Raw genomic sequence first — 18,666 nt, forward strand, 5'->3', positions numbered from 1 at the left:
AAAAACTTTTTCTTTTTTTTTTTTCCAGCCAGACAGTACACGTTATTTATGAACAGAAAAATAAGACTTTAACTTGTAGTTATTAATCAATTGGTTTATCTTTTTTTAAAAGAGCTGCTGGTAACCAGTAATTTTAAAAGTAAGTTAAAAAAAAATAAGCTAAAATATACATCAGGTGCTTTCTATCTGCTGCAGGTGGATTGAGCAGCTGTGAAAGTAAAAGTAAAAAATAATTGATATTTTCTTAACCAATAATTAAGACATTCTAGCTATGACTTGTTAGTTCAGACAAAGATGTGACTGTATTCCAAACTTTAAGCTAATGCTGCCAAATCTGACTGTAAACTTTTCCAAAATTAGACATTTTTACCTGTTTTTGAAACAAGCTGAACCCATTTAATGGCTCCACAGGAAGAACACCCAGGCAGGTTCATACAGGCATAATAACAGGGGCTCTGGTCAGTACTAGAGGGGCAAACTCTAAAACAACACAATCTTCTCTTTTAATGGCTTCATCTGACAAGCTCTGCTATGTCGTAATTACTTGCTTCAAAGAGGTGCTCTGTTCGTTCTAAAATTGGATTAAAGACGAGAAGTTACTGGAAACCAATTAGTGTTTCTTCCCATAATGTGAGAAAACATTTTGGTTGCACTGACGGCGTGTCATAATCATTTAGTCTCCCGCTAAAGCAAAGCAAATGAGGGACAATATCACTTGGTTCAAATAAAGTCATCCAGGAGAAGAAGCTCCGTTCTACCGTTCTGCTCTATTCCAATCCACATGACATGACCAAGGTAAAAAGAGTTGGGATTAAGTTAAAAGTTGCTAAGTGGGTGAAATCCTATGGAATTGGATGAGGAACAGGAAGTAGAAACATGTTGAGAGGCATCAGAGAATGGAATGTGACTAAACCGAGCTTGTCGTGCCAATATCTCCATCCCCGAGACTCTAAAGTAATCCCCGACTGCGACAGCATTCAGAAGGACCACTTTGATGGAGCTGAATAAAGTTCCACGGCAGCTTAGGTGCATCCAAGCAAATGATCCAAGGATCATAATTAGATTGTAAAATCGTTCCCTGATGTAGGGAGTCGAACGCTGTTATTTCCACTTCAAACCGCACACTAAAACACCAGGACACAGTAATTAGGTGAGACACTGTCACAAGTGTTTTTTTTATGCAACATCATGATGCTTGCAATTATGCAATACCAAAATATAAATCAATGTAATTGATTTGTTATGTAATAACCACAACTTGCTGCAGAACTGCTCTAAGAGTCACTAAGAACTTGCTGGCAGCAGTACTGCAGTGTTTAGGCACAACAACAAATTTAATGTAACACAAAAATGACCTGAATGTTGAAAACAATTTACATCAACCATCCATAAGCTGGCCTTGTCAAATAAAATACAGTCCACACTATGTGGCTTTAAAAGAATGCGACTGTTTTTACAGCATCTTCTAGGTCAGTTTGAATAAGGCAGAAACATATAAACTGAGTAAGCACTGATTAACAAAGTGTGAGGTAAAAGCAGAACTTACGATACTACACATAGCAAAATGTTACATCCTTACATCAAAACAAATGAAAAAAACCAAAGGTGGATGAAGCCGATTAATTTATGGTTAAATTAAGATACAAATCTCAGTCTTAACCTTCTAAAATGTGTGCACAGTCTACCGGTGGATTCTCCAGTCGCTGCTGCGCTGACTGGAGAGCTAAGCTTTATCACAGAGAGAAGTGGCAGATGCTGCCAATAAATGAGTACAAAACCAAAGATAAAGTTTAAAAATAACTCTGAGGTGAATCCAGCTGAAATGCAAAACAATAACTGCAAGTCCACTACAAGGTCTGCATAAGTGCGTAAGCCGACTCGACAGAAAGATTTTCCTTAAATGTGCAGGGCCAATAGAACGTCCTCTTGATAATTAGAGGAATAAACAAATAACCAAATCTTAGGTCAGTGCTATGGACCACCTTCATCTGATCCGCTTTAGTAAAGCCAACCGCCCGTCTGAGGCGTGGCCATGGTTTCATGTCAACAGGTCAGGGGGTCACCGCCTCCTGGTCCATGCTGCAGCCAAGAGCTTCGATGTCGTTGCTGATGTCAGTAATCATACGGTCCCATTCGTCGCCCTCGGAGGCGTCCCGGCCCTCCTCCGACGCCGTGCTGTCGCCGCTTTCTCCCGCCGCTCCGTTGCCGTTGGTGGTGGAGTCGGAGGCAGAGCTGGCCGTGCGTTTGCAGCGGCCGAAGCTGTCTGTGATTATGCCGCGGCCGTCCTTCACTCCGATGGTCTCTAGGAAGTTTTCAAAGTGCTGGCTGTCCTTCTCGGGTATGAAGGGACGCAGGCCTTAATGGGAGGACAGAAATAATGCCAAACATCTCTTAGACATGAAGAAAATACAAAATGTTTATAAAGCATACACAAATTTGTATGTTTTCTTGGTACTTTATGTTCATGTCAAAACAAAATTGGCCTCTTCCATGTTCTTGAGTATATATTGGCCTATTAAATCATCATCAAATTGTAGTCTGATAAAACTTTGTGACGGTGAGATAAGGTGTTTGTACCAAGTAGGAGGAATTTCCTGCTGTCCCCGTAGAGCTGCCGCAGGTTGATGCAGAACTCGTGAATAGAGGAACCATTCCTGTATTCATGGAGCAGAGCTGCAAACTGCTGGATCTCCTGCGATGATAGCTTTGTTCGCAACTGTGCAGAAAAAAAACCAAAAAAAAAAACACAAGCCAGAAATCATTAACACATTAAAAAGTGTCTTAGAGAATGCCTTAGCCATTTGTACTCCCTATGAGGCAAAGAAAATGATGAAATGCCATACTGTAGTCATGTAGTCCTGCAGAAGCTCTGCAGCAGTGGTGCTGAGTTCTCCTTCACTTGGGGCCTTTGTCTGAGGGGATGCAGGGGTGGATGTAGATGGAGAGCTTCCTTCTGTAGCCTGGAAAGGACTGAATAAATACACACCAGTGTAAGCTGTAAGTGAACCAGTCTTTAAATTAAAAATGGTTGTGCCCAAATGTACATACAATGGGCTGGTTTCTCTCTCAAAAGCCTCCTTGACATCTACTTTGCTTGAAGAATCGTCTTTAAGATGACAAAATATTTACAACTTAAGGTTAGCGGCTTAATAAGAGCACAAAGCTTTTTGTAATTGATTATCAGTAAACAGCTTATGTAACATTATTTAGAGGGACTGTGTTTCCTCACCACTGTACAAAGAAGGGTGTCTTGTAGGCGTTGTAGCTCCATCAAATATGGCTCTGTCTAGAAAGTCTATAGTTGATTCTGTGTAAACAATTTGAAAGACCTGGCTGAGCAAAAGACACAGTTCCTCCGCTGCTGCCTGCAAGACAAAAGAAATATTAGAAATGTTCACTTCTGACCCTAATGAAATAAAAAATAACCCTGACAAATAAACACAAAGAGAGAAGCAGAATTCTGTTCATTCTTTGCCCCCCTGTTTTTTCCCCCTTTGGACATTTTTAAGCTAGTGAGGATGTAAAAAAATAGACTTATGAATGCGATTTTGATTTACAGGTTTGTATTTTTTCCCCCATATATCAAAAACTGCTGACATTGCCCCAAAACACCTTCAAAATTTGAGAGGAACTCTATGTAACTGTCATTAGTTTTCGTTAACAGTGCAGGTGGCTTTAAAGTTGTCAGCAGCATCTTTGTTTACATTTCAGGAAACATACCTTATTATCAACTGCTAGGACAAGAAGACAGCAGACCTCCACCAGCACAGCCCCGCTCTCTGACAGGGAGCTGAGAGTCTGGGATTTGTTTAGGTCGGGACATGAGCTGGGACAGGGAGAGCCTCCTGACTCTTGAGCTGAAAAAACAAAAACACAAAACCTTCAGTTCATCTGATTAAGAAAATATTGTTTATAGGCCAATACAAATTTAACTTCCTGTCAACAGAACTATTCCAGCTAAAACTGATAAACCCACATGATCAGGAATATTGATGTTAGGGTAGCAGTTATTGTGGGGCAAGTTTTGACCAAAGTGATGAAGTTCCTAAAGAAAATGTGATTTGCACAATAAGACCAATAAAAACAGATTTGGGAAGTGCTTATGGTACCAAAAACTGATTTTTCTCACCTTCTTATTTGATCACATAGTCTTCTGTCAATGATAGGGCATCAATCACATAGCATTTGTATACATATAAGGACATTATAGATATAAGCGGTCAAAACTCACTTACCAGTCCATTTTAAGTTTTTGAAATAATATCTCAATATGGCAAATAATTTACTAGTGAGGGTAGAAGAATTACATAATGCCAACAGTCAAGAGGACACAGATGGTTTGTCAATGTATGGTGAAAATAAAAGCTATCAAAAAGGATTTTGAGATTTATTCACTTTTTAAAACTCACCATTATTTAAAAAAATAATAATAATAATTATATATATACATATATATATATAGTGTGTGTGCGCAGCATTTTCTATGGCTGGAGCTGTTTAAAATATTATAACTTTAAAAAAATAAGTGAAAGTCACAAAAAAACTTTAACTACGCATTACTGCCATCTACTGGATAGATGTGCTGCCAGGAATTGTGTGTGTACTTTGACATACAGACAAATTCTATTGGTATTTCCATGGACAGTGTTATAGATCATCTCACACTGCTGCAACTTCAATGCATGGTGTTCTCCTTTTACCTGTTTTTATCACCACAAGGTGCAGAGAGTCGTCCCTGATGTATGAAACAGCAGCGATGTCGTGGATTGGCACTCTAAGGATGATGTCTTCTCCATCTCGCCAAACAAGCTTGATGTTGTACGCAGACAAGCTTACAACTGCGTCCTGATCTGATGTCAGCTGGCCCGCCAACTGATGGGATTTCTGAAAAATAGGAGGAGGAAAACATTACATCAGCAATTCTCAAAGTCCAGACTCTGATCTGGACTGGACCATAAGCCAATCGATCCAGTCTTCAGGATCACGGTATCATCTGAAAACACAGATGATATTGTGGAAATGGACAAATAAAAGTGCAATAATCTTAACTCTCATGTTCACAGTGACAGAGCAAAACAAGAAGCCAGTTATTATTAAAAACTTCTAAAGCAAAACGAGAGAATAGGAACTGTCAGCTTTGTACTAGTAACCACCCAAATAAAGATCTAAGGAAATCATATTGATGGTCCAGGCTAACACTGTGCATATACTTACTCTTGCATTGTCAATGAGCTGCAGAACCTCTGTTCGACTCGATGGGTTCAAGTATCCTGGAACTGATGTCAGCTGCCCTAAATACTGACAGGACAGAACAGGTGAATATTTTACATTGAGAGTTTTTCCATGCTGATTAAGATTCATCGCTACGACTAATGCCTCACTAAAGAAAAACCAACTTGTTAGATCACTTTAATATGTGTATGATCAAGAAACGAATACGTCAATAGCTAAACTCACTTTTACTTCCTTCTCAATGTAATCATTAAGCAGAATGTCAGGGTCAATGCGGTGGTCAGGCTGAGACAGGGAGAAGGTATGGAGGGCCCTGCGCTCTGTGGATTTCTCCTGAGCCTTCTTGTCTCTTCCCTTCTCTCCTTTCAGAAAGACCCGCTTGAACGGAGACACAATCCCCGGCTATAGAAAACAAAACAGACAGGTGATGAGAAAAATAGATAAGCTGATGTGCATGTGCAAACATAACAATGCTTTTACAAACATGCCCAAGTCGCATCATACATGCAGCAAAATAGGCCAAACTGTTCTATTTAAGTCATATACCAAACTTAAATAGCATAGCTCTCTATAATACTCCCACATAGTTTTAGTAGTCTGATTAAGTTATTGCTTAGATATACAAATAAATATATAAGGGATGAAATAGTAAAGTGCTTTTGACGGCATTCCTGTTTCTCCTTACTGTTTTAACAAAATCAAAAGGAACAATAATGATACTGAGAGTTTAGCTCAAATATAAACACATCAACATGTATAAATGTTGCATTTTGTAGAAGCGAAAACAAAATCTGCTTGAAGATCTTGATATTTTAAGCCACCTCGTAAAAATCTATTCGGACCCTCAAGACTTTAAAAAAAGCGTTACCTCACTCTCCATGATCCCACAAGCAAGCAGTCACACACACCTGTTCAATAGTAACTTTACAGCCCGGCAACGGGTGCAGCTACAATTACTAATCTATCCCCCGTTGGCCGATCTTGCAAACTGACAGCTGCCAACTGACGAAAGGCACAGAGGCACCTGGGCGGTACGCATGAAGGGTGTGACCCCAAAAAAAGGAAGGAACGTGTCTTTGACTTCTAGTCGCGCACAAGAACAGGAAAGGAACCGGCCACAACTTCCTGTGATGACACGCGATTTAAATGTTGTGACATTCATTTCTGCAGCAGACTTCTCGTGGTTTTTTGTTAGTTTGCTTTGCAGACAATGGCCAAAAAAACCCAAAACAAACTCACTTGGTAAACCTTGTGCATTCACTCTTAAACCTACTAATATTCTGATGTCACAGCTTCTGCCCGACTCTCTTTCTGTAAGGACTTTGCAACAGAGTCTGTGCATAAGTCTGCAAAACCACGGCAAGAAAGGACGGCATGCATTTCACTGTGCTAACCACACCAGTCACATCTCAAATATTGGTGACGTTCTAGATTTACAGAAGGGAAATGTAGAAACAAGATTTTCACATTCATGTCATGATTGGTGCTTTTTTCCTTATTATTTTTAGATTCAACTCTGACTTTGTCAGACAAGTTACATATAAGCATCACTAGCATGTTGACTTTTGACTCTTCACGTAGATCGAAAAAGAGCCACTCAATTTTCCTATTTGTTTTGTCACAGTAACTGTCATGTTTCTTGCCAGGTTGGTGAAAATAACACAAAGAGTTACATAGACAAGAAACCTCCTCCAAGACAAAATTGTAAGATTGATTGCTGTGTCTCAAACCTCTAGTCCTACAAAATTCCAATATCTCCCATTATCTGTAATGTCCACCAGAAGCTTGGATGATTTTAAATCTCTTCTAAAAACTCATTTATTTTCCTTGTTCTTTAATTCTTGGGGGCTGGAGAATTAGGCTCCCTAATTATATTCCTGCTTTTATTACTTATTTTATTCTGGCATTGTGTTCTTGTTTTTGTTTCACTTTCTTTGCCTATTTTACAGATGAAGAACTTTGGTCACTTTATTGTGTGTGAGAGTGTTACACAAACAAATACTAATTAATCAATGGATATTTTTAATCCACAACTCTCTTAGTCTGCCTGTAGGCTTTTCACTTTTTGAGTCGGGCATCATCACAAGAAATAAGGTGATGCATTAATATCTCGAAATGTTCCTGTTACACCCCTATCTATAAATATTTTCTGCAGTGTCTCCTGTACTTTTGACAAGCTTGAAGTAGAGCTACCTAATCTAGTTTTTAAGGTAGTATCTGTTTCAATTCACACTGAAAGGATCATTTGAAATATTTATTAAAAACTAATGAGACTTCCAAAATTGCCATGAACTAACCATTGAATTTCTTTAAGATTAATGACACTTTCTCAACTAACCATATGTTGATGAACACATCCCATTTGCAGTTCTGTTTAACAAAGCAAATATGTTTGAGTATAGCCTGAAAATAATTGTTTTAGCAGACAGATGACACTGATGATGTTTGGATGCTTACAAAGTTATACTACAACACCATGGTAGTGCCGTTGCATTATTTAACAGTATGCCACAGCTCAACACATTAACATTTTACGACTTTTGCCAGTGACATGTGATACAGCAGCCTTGGCAAGCAACTTACTTGCTATTAACTTTTATATTTTCTTAACCGAGAGAACAGCAAGAGAGGAAGGCACTTTCAAGGAATATGTAAAGCAACACTTTTCAAGATTAACGACAGAGACATGTAAATTCATGTCTTGGTATTATTCACTGAAAGCTAGATAGTGAATATATAGCTTTCAGCTGATACTGCTGATATGGTTGATTCAGCAGTAAAACTTCTATATTTATAAATTGAGTTCTTTCACTTCTAAAATTCAGTTGGTAGCATTAGTGGATTACTAATGTTGAAAGAAATAGAAAAACCTTCTACAGAAATGCAATTTCTGTCAGTGTTTGGCGAAAATCATACATCAGCCATGATATTCCTCCAAATGAGATTTCAAACCTCAATGGTCCAGAATATATTTGCACTAGACCAAATATTGCATAACAAAATGAGTCAAGATAACTCTTGGTAAAATTAAAAGGAGCAATCTATCACGTCATTAAAGTGATTCTCTATCAGCACCATGTGGTAAAAATAGTAACTGCATTCGGTTGAGTTGCCCATGTACCAAAATAAACATTACAAAGAGGCATTAAACTCGTGCCATTAAGGATAAAAAAATGTGATCACCGCTTTCTTCCAATGACAAACAATTATATAGTAGCTTGTTTTTTTTTTTTCACCGTTTGTCCCATCTTGACATTTAAGACAAAGACAGAAGGTACCTTTGCAAATTAATATACGTCTAGTATAGAAAGTAAATCCCACATCAGCTGGGAGTCATTGCATAGTATTGCAGGGTCCGTTTGTGAGGGAGAGATGGTAAATCTGCTCACTCTCTTGAACCAGAACAAATATCGAAAACAGTTTCTAGTACCAGCCGATGCCAAGCAAACGCGTTTTGTCTGTGTCTTAAATATAGGATACTGCGTTGAGGAATTACGATATGCACCTATTACATTAAGGAATAGGCTTATCTCTAATAATTAAATACAGTATTCTTAGTTATGCAATAATTCCTAAATGCTATTTTAAAAACTTTAAGCCGATAATTGCAGATGAGCAACAACTATAACGTGAAACAAAACAAAGTGAAGAGCGCCGACGTTTATAACATGGAAACCCACTGAAGAACAATCGTTCAAAAGTTTAATGCAGATCTGACTTGAAACAAAAACCTAACCCAAAGCACTAAACTCCACTAATCAGACACATTATTCAATATTCACGAGTATCCTCTCTTGTGAATAGCTTATTAAACATACTATCTACATGTTAGTGTTGTAAAGTGGTGTGTTTGATTATGATTGCTTGTCAGCTAACACTAAACTTTTCTAATTAGCTAACAGTTAGCCTTACTCCCGGCAAGCTAACAAGTTAGCATGTAGTTAATGTGCAAAAAAAGTGCACCGCCACCCACCTTTTTTACTTTTTTCACATCTTCCTCCATCTCTAAGTTGTCTTCTTCATTCTCCCTTCAGCCCGGAGATCTATGTGAGACTGGGTAAGACCACAGGAGCTTTAAAACAGCACCTACCTAAGGGCGTTTAGCCTCCTAGGCTAATTTATTTTAGCACTGTGTATCTAAAGAGATACCCAGTTAGGAGCTGATAGCAACTCGCCATCCCAGCTCCCCTCTTACGGCTTACCAGTTAGACAAAAACCCTGATTATCAGTGACTTTAAAGAAAAAAAGACACGGCGCCTGCCTAGAGCGACTGCGGAAAAGGTCTGTTAAAAAGACAAACTCGATGGAACCTGCAAAAACTTTTCAATCGTGCCGCCATTTTGGGCGTTGAACTGTAGTCCAGCATGCTTTGCTTTGATCAAACCAAAACAGCCTGCTGGAGTTGTGCATTGCTGAGATTACTGCACTTATACGGAGGACGAAAACGGCAAAAAAAAAAATAAATTATAAAACATTTTAAAAAATGGCATAAAAGATTTTAATATTTGTAAATTCACCACAAAATACCACATACCTGGCAATACCAGAAGGCAAGTGTGCTCTATTGCTTAATTTTATTAATTGCTTTAGTCATCAAAACAGAGAAAATAAACAATCAAATCATTAAACATAAACACAAAGTAATATAAAGGTGCAAGTTAAGTCAGTGCTACTCTACTCTTTGTCTAATATAGTTTAAAGATTATATTCCAAGATAATCATTTCTGGAAGGAGATAGGCATGTGTTCTATATCAGTGGTTCCCAATGCTTGGGTTTGAACCTGACTCATGAAAAATAAAGCAAAGAGAGCTTCAAATTATATTGGGAAATCAATAAAAAAAATTATTAAAATGACAGTAAGTACAATATGTTTGCTATTGTGGTTAAATCTGACGAAAACAATTGTGTTAAATTAAATTTAAATTGCAGTTTCACAGAATACACTTGTTTACATAATTAACACATCCATTTAAAATGTATTATTTTTCCCTATATTTATTTTTCCGTTATTTTCCAAGAACAATAATAGATGAATAGTTCTTATTTATTTATGTTTTCCCAGTATTTATCAGTTTTTTATTTGTTCATTTCCACTGATTGTTCTAATTTTCTTTTTTATAGTTATTCATTAAATCACTAGAATAATAAAAAAAATATTATTATTGATTATTTTTCCATCACACATTTTCTACCTATTTCAACACACTTAGTCTAATTTTGAAGAACTTGTCTCTTTTCTTTTCTTCTTAGTTTGGAATTATGTAGACTCTGGCATGTAAAGTTGATTTCCAGCGACTTATGATAATTTCCAAAAAAAAAAACATCAGTGGGAATATTACTGTAAACATTTTAGAAGAGTGACTTGTGACTTACAGGCTATTATCCTTTATTGAAAAATATTTTGTTATGTTTGCTGGGAAAATAGCAGAATGTATAAATTCAGTTACATTTCATGCTAATACATTATAATCATGCCATTCCTGTTGCTACCTTGACTGGTCAGACAAAAGAGAGACTAATAGAAAATAAAAACACCACCGGTGTTGTCCACTTTCAAATACTATATTTATTTTTCTCTTCTGGGATGAACAGTCTGATATATGAATCTACAGTAAGGCTTAACATTACATTTTCAGCATAATATTTCTCTTTTCATCTAAAAACCAAAACATACAAAATAACTTTAGCACCATATGTTATTAATAATATTCATATTGTTCCCAAAAATAGGGTGTAAGTACAACACTGGACATCAGTTTTGCTTTTTTTTTTTTTCTTTTCAAAGAAATGGGGATTCATTAAAACAATTTACTTACATTTTATATTTAACAACAACAAAGAAATCCCTTTGTATATGTTTTTCTCTCACAACATAGGCTGCAATGTTTCCACAATCGTAAGACGCTACATTATGTAGCAGATTTAATGACAAAGTTTTGGAATACCCCAGAAAAATCATATACCCCTCAGGAGTATTCATGGAACACACCAACAAGCTAACACAATCAATAGGTTGGTTAAATATAAACACAGCCAAATTCCCAACACTTTTCAGAACAATTCCAAAAAATCAGCAGCAATATTAAGACATAGTTGCTCTGTCGGAATATCAAATTCATTTTTGAAGAAAATATTACAGCTGATTCTACAATTAGCAAAAGAATAAAAACAAAAATAGATACATACAGATAAAGGACATATAGGTGACAAGAATTTACAACACATCAATCACGTTCTATATATATATATATTTTAACCCAAAGTCCAATGGCAGATGTACACTTGTGCTCCTTTGCTTTTGCTGAAAGGATACACTTTGTCATCTGTTTCATTCTCTCAGAGCAAAAGAATTTAAATCCTAGTGCAGACAGATTTATTGCAAAATAAAACCCCCACTGTATGCTGAACTCAATAGAATAAACATTATTCAAGCAGTAAGAACTGTAGTCTTTTTTTTTGTGAAGGTTGAGAAATTAAAATGGCACCATTGAGAATTGAGTTCTGCTGTAAACTGTGTGGAGTTGAGGTGCTGGCTGCAGAGCATTCAAAGACTGCAATTTTGTGAGGGTGCAGGCTTTCTCGGTTTCACTGCAAGTGTATGCTCTCAGAAAGCCGAAAAGTGGACCCTGAAGTCCACCTTGGTAGCACCTTTTAAATGTGTGTTTTTTTTTTCAGCACCAGGTTATTGACAAAAGATACAGAAGGAACAAAACAAACAAACAAAAACATAATTGCACTGATTTACTATCCCAACATCCTTCCCTTTTGTTTAAAACGATAGTTGTGACTTAAACCAGTCACAACTAGTGACACTACAATGGTCTGCTGCTACACATTAATGAGAAATCAAACTGACTTTTGAGCACTGACATGCTAAATGCTGAGGTTCACCTGACAATGAGACCTAAAATTCATGCTAGGAAGTGGAAGAAAATATGGGTATTTTAAAACAATATAGTAATCTACCTGTTTTATCATAAAAAAAATCCAACACAACACATTTTTTTTACACATTTTGTCATCAACCTCCTCCTATATGTACCACAGGCCTTGTTGTTTTGGCTGGAGGGTGCTTTCACGAAACACCAAAAATGCTTGAAGTTCTCTTCTTGGCACAACAAAGTATTCATAACTGCAAGAAATAAGAAGATGTAAAGGCATCAACAAAAGTACTTAACAATCGTTGACCATATTGTTTTCAACATCGTGGCTGGTTTGTGTTGTAAATCTCCATCAAAAACAGTCCAAACGTTATGCTTCAGAGGCAAGTATAAGCTCACAGTTGCAATGTGCGAAATGGTCATAATACAGTGTCTTGCAAAGGTATTCATTCCACTTTTAATTTATGACTTTTGTCCCAACTGGAAACTTAGGAGTATTTAATTGGGATTTTATGAGACAAAGCGATTCAAAGTTGTTCATGTGAAATTCAAGAAAAATAATCTATTGTTTTCCAAATGATTGATGAATAAAGTAAGTAATTCAACTTAATATAATTTAATCTCAGTATAAATCCAAGTCTTCTGTGAAGGTTTAAGAGATTTATTGAAAAAAAAAAAACCCACAAAGAAAAGCCAATGAACAAAAGGCGCCATGGAGGCACACCTGAACTTGATAGGTAAACAGAGTATTAGTCAGAGAGCAGCCAAAAAGCCCACGACCACTAGAGGAGCTGCACAGATCAACAGCTTAGATGGGAGAATCTGTCAACAAGATAGATTCCGTTAGTCATCCACTTCACAAATCATTGCAGTTTTCTTCAGTTAGGGGAATTAACAAAGTGCTCTGGTTAAAAGAGACCAAATTTGACATGGTGGTGGCATCATCACACTGTGCGGATGTTTTCTGTGGCTGAAGCTCAATACAGGGCAACTGTGAAAGTGAATCTGTTAGAGCTTGCTGGGGTTTCTTACTCCAGTCCTCAAAATCTTCTATCCTGCAACATTTAGATGCATCCCTGCTTCTACACACGTGAATTAAATGAACGGCTAATTACCAGAACTCGGCAGAGCTAGAAGATGGTGATGAGCCATTTGATTCAGGTGAGTTGGAGAAGGGAGAGGTGTAGGACCTGCAGGATGATAGATCTTGAGGACAAAGTACAGTCAGTGCTAAATAGTCTTGATCAAAGAAGGATTGAGTTAGGTTGGAATAATTAAACTGTAAACCAAAATAAAACTGAAAATCTGTGGCAAAGCCTGAAAGTGGAAGCTCCCAGATGCGCGTCAGCCGGTCTAACTAAATTTGAACTTTTTCACATGGGAGAATGAACAGACATATCAGTCTATTGTTAAAGTTGCCAAAAAGGCTTGCAGAGAAACAAATTGTCTAAAACAGACTGAATCTAAATATCTGAAGAACTTTTTAAAATTGTATTTGTAAATCATTTGAAATGCCATGTTTTCCTTCCATTTTACAATTACACAATACTTTCTGTCGGTCTATCAGATAAAAAAAAAAATACAAATACAACTGAGTATATAGTTGGACTTGGGAAAATGTGAAATACTAGAAGAGGTATGGATACATTTGCACAACACTGTAAAAGTCAGCCCGTTTGTTCTTGTTAATCGTCTAGGTGAATCTAGCATATGGGAAAAACAGAAGAAAGACGCTGGCATCACTGTTTGTGTGCCTGGCTGCCATGGCTGGGTTGAAGCACCCAAGGTAACAAGGCACAACAAGGACTGAGACAAACAAACTTGTTCATATGTTCTTGCTGTGTGTTGCGGCCATCAGGAGTTCTGGCATTGAAAAAAAACTCCTGACTGAGATCTCTGAAGAGGATTTTTTCATAAAGTCAGCTATGGTATAATATGTATCATCCTGAATCCTGTTTATTTTTTTCTTTACTGTGAATAAACATCCTTAACTTCCCTGTATCTACCTTAGCTCTTGAGACCTGTGTATATTTTAAAGATAATTGGAAAAATATAAAGAACAAATAAAACCCACATATTATCTGGCTAATCATTGGTTACAGAATGCGGCAGAACGGCGGTTGTTTGGTAGAAATACGTAAAATATACTCTATGTTTCATAAAAATGTAGAGTTGTACATTTGCATTATAGTCTTTAAAATGATTTATTTTGCTGTTAATTTTATTTTAATGACACAGTTACACAAGCATAGATAATCTGCATTATACAACAAGCACCAGAAAATGAAATCCAGCCCAGTCTAACATAATCTTGTATGTGGAGCTATGTTAATACTGTTGTACAGCCCATCGCCATCCTTTATCGCCTTATCCCACCTAGACACAGACAGATAGGGGGGAAAATGAGTCACAGTGTATTTGCACCTGATTTGGACATGAGTCCACCTCTGGAAAAGGTCAGCAGTGTTTAGAAAGGATGCACTGCCCGCCAGGCAGCCAACTACCAAAAAATAGGGCCTTCCTCTAATTTAAAACAACAGTTCGTTTTGAAAGAAAAAGTGCAAACTGGAACTGAGAGGTATATTCCCAGCAGAAGAGGATGAAATATGCAAAGAAAATAAACAATGCAGACCGTAAAGGATATGCCTGGGGATGAGAACTGCATTGAGACACCCCTGAGTCAGCTTGGTCAGTTGTCTTGGTTGTTGGTCCTGAGGAACACCTCTATTGGCTATTTTTCTTTTTTCTTTTTATTAATCACTCATCAGCTACCTATTAACATGGCTGTTCCTCCACTAAGCAGAGAAACTACTCTAGTTGATATAATGAAAAAATGAAGAACTTAATTATTTGCATACAGATGTGCATCAATCTGGTGTGCTGGCTGTTTGCTTCACCCTTGTACACCCAACAGTCCTCAATAATGCAGGGCTAAAGGGTGGAAGACCCCAGCCACACATTGGAGCTTTTAGTCATGGCAGTGTACCTCATTGCAAGTTCTCATGTCAGGATCTCTGTTTGTTAAGCCTCAGCCCTGTTGTTCATTGACCAGAGAGTGTTTTGCAGGAGTGTGCCAAGGCCCTGAACAGTCAGGGAAGAGGGTAGAGCAGCAACCACGGATGGAGTCAAACATTCGGCAATAGGACAGAACCGTGGGAAAAGTCTATGGACGGACAAGTGAACGCCCACAAACATATGATATCTAATCAGTCCCCTTACAGCATTCTGTCCTCATGTTCTTTTCCATCCCTGGCAAAAAAACCCCTCTTTGACCTTTATCCGGGACTTACAGGGCATCTGCTTTTTACAGTACAATGTTAGCAGGCACACAAGGCCACAGCTATGCCGAACGCCGGTAAGTCAGGAAACAGGGATCTCTATGTTGTAAAGGGCTCTTGGGAAACCCCTGCTGGGTTTCATCAATACTGTGGTAAAATCATGCCAAACACTACAATGTAAAAGAAAACAAAAAAACACATCATAAATTCAAATGATTCATTGAGTTTATAAATGAAGTGAATTATGAAATGAATTCATTATTATGAATTTTTCAGTAGCCCTCTGTGGAAATTTTAGTCAAGCTCCTTTAACTTAGAAGGCATGGTATTATGTAGACATATATACATACTTTTTCATATATTTCTTTTCTTTTTTTGAGATAGAGGGAGGGTTGTGGTTGTCCCTGGGGGTATCAATAGTGATTCTTAATTGTAATTAAGAACGGAAATTATAACGTTTCTTAACGTTATAATTGCTGCACAGCATGCCAGTAAGATGGCACAGTTTCGCACAAACCCATCCATCTGGGGGTTGGGGATAGGAACGAGGGGCAGTTAAATTACAAAGACAGTACTTTAAGATTTGGTTTGGCTTTGTTTCAACATGTCAGCTAGTACCAGAGCAGTCACACAGGGTACATACGGTTATTACCTCTTTTAAGGGCACACAGTTGGTGAGGAGTGTACCGTTTAACGCTATAGAATTGAGCTATGTCAAAACAGAAGGTTCTGGAAAATATAAAATGTTCTCAGTTACCATAAATGACGACAATAAAGTTTGATGGCACATAAATATCTCGGATGTGTGTTTTTTAAAGAAGTCTTTGCACCTATCACTTGATTACTAGAACTAAATAAAGAACATTTTATAACAAAATAGGGAGGTTATACTTTCCAGTATTCAAACGGGAATGGTGGAGGATTCTCTGAAGGATGTCTTTGTACAGCAAGCAAACATTTGCATATTAAAATGCATTTATGCCTTTTCACTCTTAATTAACTACCTAAAGGCTATCTAAAAAGTCTTTGGAATGCTTATAATGCGTTTTGTAATAATTAAATTGGAAAATGTGCTTCTTTTCTACAACTTGTTATTTCTAGATTGTTTATTCAAGATTTTGTGCTGATGCTTTGAGTCACACAAGGCAATTTGTTACTGCTCCCTTCCCACTAGAGGGCAGTCTACATTGTAGAAAAATTTTGCTTGCAAAACAAATTGAAGGTCAGTGTGCTTATGAATTTAAACGCATTCTGAATCTAAATTTAAAATAAAAAAAAATACAGTTCACGTGAACAAAATAAAACACAAAAAGGAAAAAATAAAACATATAACAAAGAAGATCTCAGAATTACCTCTTGAAGTATCACCCATGTTGTTTTTAAGCATATTTTATTAATAGGCTAAGGACTTAGTAAACATTATGTGTTTCATATATTTCAGTGAGTTACAAAGAAAATGGCAGTAAATTTAGGGGTATGCAAAGATCTGGCCCCTCTGAGACTCTCCTCCATCATTCCCATAAGGTTTTGCACCAGTCCCATGTCAGAGAGACACACAATATGCCCTTCACAAATATCCACAGGTTGAGTCACCAACACAGTATAACACATAAACACATTTCATAATGAAACATTCATATGTTATCTACACACTCATTTAGAAGCCTCCTATATCAGTATAGAGAGATTTATCTGAGACATATATATCTATATATGTATTATATTTATCAAATAGTATACTGTAACTTTTTCTCTCTGTACTATGTGTGTTTTTTTTCTCCAAAAATAATTCTTTAACGTTTGTCTGTCAGGTTTTTGGTTGACAAAAAATATGTCCTGGAAAACTGGAAAACTTTCAGATTATCGAGGAGTGATGAAGAGAGCCCGAGAACACATGGAAAGATGCAACATCTGAGGAGAAACAAAATGTGTGTGCATCATCCTGTGTAAAAGGTGAGGATAGAATCATGAACAGGGCCTTCAGAGGGAGGATTCATACTGTAGAAGTTCATAGAGAAGTGGACCGTCCCTATACCTGATGCCCACCGCATTGGGGCTAATAAACTGCAGCACGTTTATGGTCCTGCGCAGTCGCCTATCAACAAAGTGTGCGTCCCAGGCTGGATAGCGTTTTCTGGGCATGTCTATTTTAATAAGCGGGCCCTCAGGCGGGATGGGCCTGCCTGCTGAGTCTACAGGTTCTGTAGACCTCACTTGGAAAACCGGAAGGCATGTGTCTGTAGCTGTTTCATCTAACCCCATTTGTTCTCCTGCCACGCCTCGTGTAGGGGTAGCCTGGGAGCCTCGAGGACCAGGTGTGGGAGCCATTGGCTCAGCTTCAGGTGGTAACGGGAGGCCCCATAACAGCTCAGCACAGCAGGAGGAAGCCAACATCCTCATTCGGGGGCCCATGGGGTGTAGGACCCCATAATAGAGAATCATGCAGGCCACACCTGAGGCAAAGCACAGGAAGACGCCACAGATGGCAAAAGAGGCATAGGCGTCAGTGGTGGCTGGGTCGCGGTATGCATACCAAAGTGAGGTCAGGATGGCATTCTCCAGCAACACAACGGTGTAGTAGACCACCATTCTGTACCGCGTCCGGCCCTCACGTACATTGAACCAACAGAAGACATAGACCACGCCCACCACCATGTTAAACAGTACTTCTTCCCATTTGGACATGCAAAAGTCAGTGCCGCCATGGATGACCCAAAAAGCCATGGCGCACCAATGGAGCACCACAAAAATGCCAAAGTAGATGTGGAAAACTGAGGCAAAAAGGGCAAAGGAGAGCACCCGTGAAGAGATGGTGAAAAGGCGCCAGAACAGATGCACCAGGGCACCTCGGTAACTCATGCTTTTCTTGTCATCACGCGAATCACGGAGGAGCTTGTGGTAAGAGGCTAGCACCCAGGCCAAGGACGTTAGGGAGGACATGGCAGAAAGACCTGAAAGATACACACCCACACAGAAGATCAAAACCAGAGAATCACCAATCAAAAAGAGACACACATAAGGACAAATTATATTTGTTAAACATCATAAATTAAAAAAAAAAAAAAAAAAAAAAAACTTATGTGTGTCACTAAAAGGCTTATAGGTCTTTTAATTTTCAAATTAAAGATTTGGAGCTTTAGCTTTTGAATCTTTGAAGTCTAAAACTTTGCTGCTTTGGTTTAGTGTTCTTTCACATACTTTATTTTTTAATTGTATGACTACCAAAAGAATTCACCTACTGTGAACCTACAAGTCTGAAAACAGTTAAAAGTTT

General features: G+C 37.9%; 2 protein-coding genes across 3 annotated transcripts in view; both read right to left on the reverse strand.

Moving 5' to 3' along the window:
- Window positions 1-1,146: 1,146 nt before the first annotated feature.
- On the reverse strand, window positions 1,147-9,600 carry ccm2 (CCM2 scaffold protein). 2 transcript variants are annotated; one of them, XM_032585840.1, is made up of 10 exons: window positions 9,206-9,600; window positions 5,458-5,634; window positions 5,215-5,298; window positions 4,701-4,884; window positions 3,721-3,857; window positions 3,230-3,365; window positions 3,049-3,106; window positions 2,844-2,970; window positions 2,578-2,716; window positions 1,147-2,356 (listed from the first exon to the last, which is right to left on the reverse strand). In XM_032585840.1, exons 1-10 carry the CDS (start codon window positions 9,233-9,235, stop codon window positions 2,052-2,054), a joined length of 1,377 nt encoding a protein of 458 aa, XP_032441731.1. In that variant the 5' UTR covers window positions 9,236-9,600; the 3' UTR covers window positions 1,147-2,051. The 2 variants fall into 2 exon arrangements, with proteins under 2 accessions (XP_032441731.1, XP_032441733.1); XM_032585842.1 differs by lacking the exon at window positions 9,206-9,600 and adding an exon at window positions 6,101-6,230.
- A 1,174-nt stretch (window positions 9,601-10,774) lies between these two features.
- The window catches only part of xkr6b (XK, Kell blood group complex subunit-related family, member 6b), a 69,592-nt gene continuing 61,700 nt past the window's right edge, over window positions 10,775-18,666 (reverse strand). Inside the window, exon 3 of the mRNA XM_032585778.1 lies at window positions 10,775-18,343. Coding sequence (XP_032441669.1) covers window positions 17,373-18,343 — 971 coding nt within the window. The 3' untranslated portion in view covers window positions 10,775-17,372. The remainder of the gene's footprint in view (window positions 18,344-18,666) is intronic.

Source organism: Xiphophorus hellerii, chromosome 15 (genome assembly GCF_003331165.1).
Source record: "Xiphophorus hellerii strain 12219 chromosome 15, Xiphophorus_hellerii-4.1, whole genome shotgun sequence".
Classification (NCBI taxonomy): domain Eukaryota; kingdom Metazoa; phylum Chordata; class Actinopteri; order Cyprinodontiformes; family Poeciliidae; genus Xiphophorus; species Xiphophorus hellerii.